Source organism: Pinus tabuliformis, chromosome Q (assembly GCF_031772625.1).
Source record: "Pinus tabuliformis cultivar Carrire ecotype Pingquan chromosome Q, CPIR1, whole genome shotgun sequence".
NCBI lineage: Eukaryota > Viridiplantae > Streptophyta > Pinopsida > Pinales > Pinaceae > Pinus > Pinus tabuliformis.
In genome coordinates this window covers 1,321,425,215-1,321,426,720 of record NC_142296.1, presented here as the reverse complement: position 1 = coordinate 1,321,426,720, position 1,506 = coordinate 1,321,425,215, and the positions used below count along the sequence as shown (strand labels likewise).

General features: G+C 42.9%; 1 protein-coding gene across 1 annotated transcript; it reads left to right on the top strand.

The window, feature by feature from the left end:
- The first annotated feature begins 610 nt into the window (after nt 1-610).
- LOC149224695 (uncharacterized) lies at nt 611-1,273 on the top strand. The gene is made up of 2 exons (XM_089388253.1): nt 611-861; nt 943-1,273. Exons 1-2 carry the CDS (start codon nt 611-613, stop codon nt 1,271-1,273), a joined length of 582 nt encoding a protein of 193 aa, XP_089244379.1.
- The last annotated feature ends 233 nt before the right edge of the window (nt 1,274-1,506 follow it).

Sequence of the window (1,506 nt, the reverse complement as noted above, 5' to 3'; positions counted from 1 at the left end):
ATTCCATGACTTGCGGTTGGGACAACAAACCATGGATGAATTTATTACTCGTTTTACTTCATTACTGTATTACGTGCCTTATATTCGAGAGGAAAAGGCTAAAGTACAGAGGTTCGTCAGTAGTTTACCTTTGAGCATGAGGGAAAGAATCGAGTTTGACAATCCAAAGACCATGGATGAAGTAATACGTAAAGCCAGGATTTGTTACCAGCAAAGCAAACAAAAGGGAGAAATCCCGGGTAAAAAATGGAATGATAAGAGAAGTAGAAAAATGACTGTAAATAATAAAGGGAATCGTGGTAGTGGTAACAAGAGTTTCGCCAAGGGACAGAACAACAGAAATTTACAGAAGAATTCGCTCAGATCAAAGCCTACTAATGAGTCCAGAATCAACGAACAGCTGGGAAAGATGGACAGTGAAGGGACAGCAAGACCTCCGGTGCAATGTTGGGGCTGCAGTGGGCCTCATTACGTTAAAAATTGCCCTCAACGAAAGGGAACCGAACAGGTTTCCCAGATCCATGAAGCATCTACAGTCAGCGACGTAGGACGAAGTTTACCAAGGATTAATGTTGCTTTGGAAGATTGTTAGGCGGAGTACCAGCCGACCATGGTGGAATTTGAAGGTAAGATCTCAGACCTTGTTGTAACAGTTTTAATTGATCCTGGAGCTACATTAAGTTATATTAGGTCTAAGGTTGTGGAGCAATGTGGATTGCAACCCGTTAAATTTAAGGACCCTTGGCTTGTACAGTTGGCTATAGGGGCAAAGAGACGAGTGCTTGCTAAAGTTAATGGCTACCCTTTAAGGATAGCCGGACAACCAGTGATGGCAGATTTAAATGTGCTTCCTCTTGGATCGTATGATGTACTAATTGGTATGGACTAGTTAGAAAAACACTGGTCCATAGTTAACTGTAAAATAAAAACCATTTGCTTCAGGGATGAGCTTGGGGCAAGGCAAGAGTTGCAAGGAATTAGGCGACCCATACAGATTCGGCCAATAACCGCCTCTCAGTTAGCGAAATGCATTAGGAAGGGATGTCAGATTTATGCCATCCAAGTGGGTTATGCTGACTCGAAAAATAAAACAGCCCTATTGGAAAACATTCCGGTGATTCAAGAATTTGCTGATGTGTTTCCGGAAGAGATTCCCGGGCTGCCACCTAAAAGGGACATAGACTTCACTATCGAATTAATGCCAGGGGAAGCCTCAGTATCCCAAGCACCCTACAGAATGAGCACACCAGAATTGATGGAGCTAAAGATGTAGTTACAGGAGTTGTTGGACAAAAACTACATTCACCCCAGTGTGTCTCCCTAGGGAGCCCCGATATTGTTCGTTGAGAAAAAAGACGGGACCTTTCGCATGTGTATGGACTATCGTCAATTGAACAAATTGACAATCAAGAATAAGTATCGTCTACCCCATATTGATGAACTTTTCGATCAGGTAAAAGGGGCAGCGGTATTCTCTAAGATTGATTTGCGATCAGGCTATCACCG

Excerpts from the sequence above, each read along its gene's own strand:
- LOC149224695 (XM_089388253.1), top strand. The coding sequence starts at position 611 with ATGGTGGAATTTGAAGGTAAGATCTCAGACCTTGTTGTAACAGTTTTA. Across the intron at positions 862-942 it reads AATGTGCTTCCTCTTGGATC|GGATGAGCTTGGGGCAAGGC; the intron begins GTATGATGTACT and ends CATTTGCTTCAG.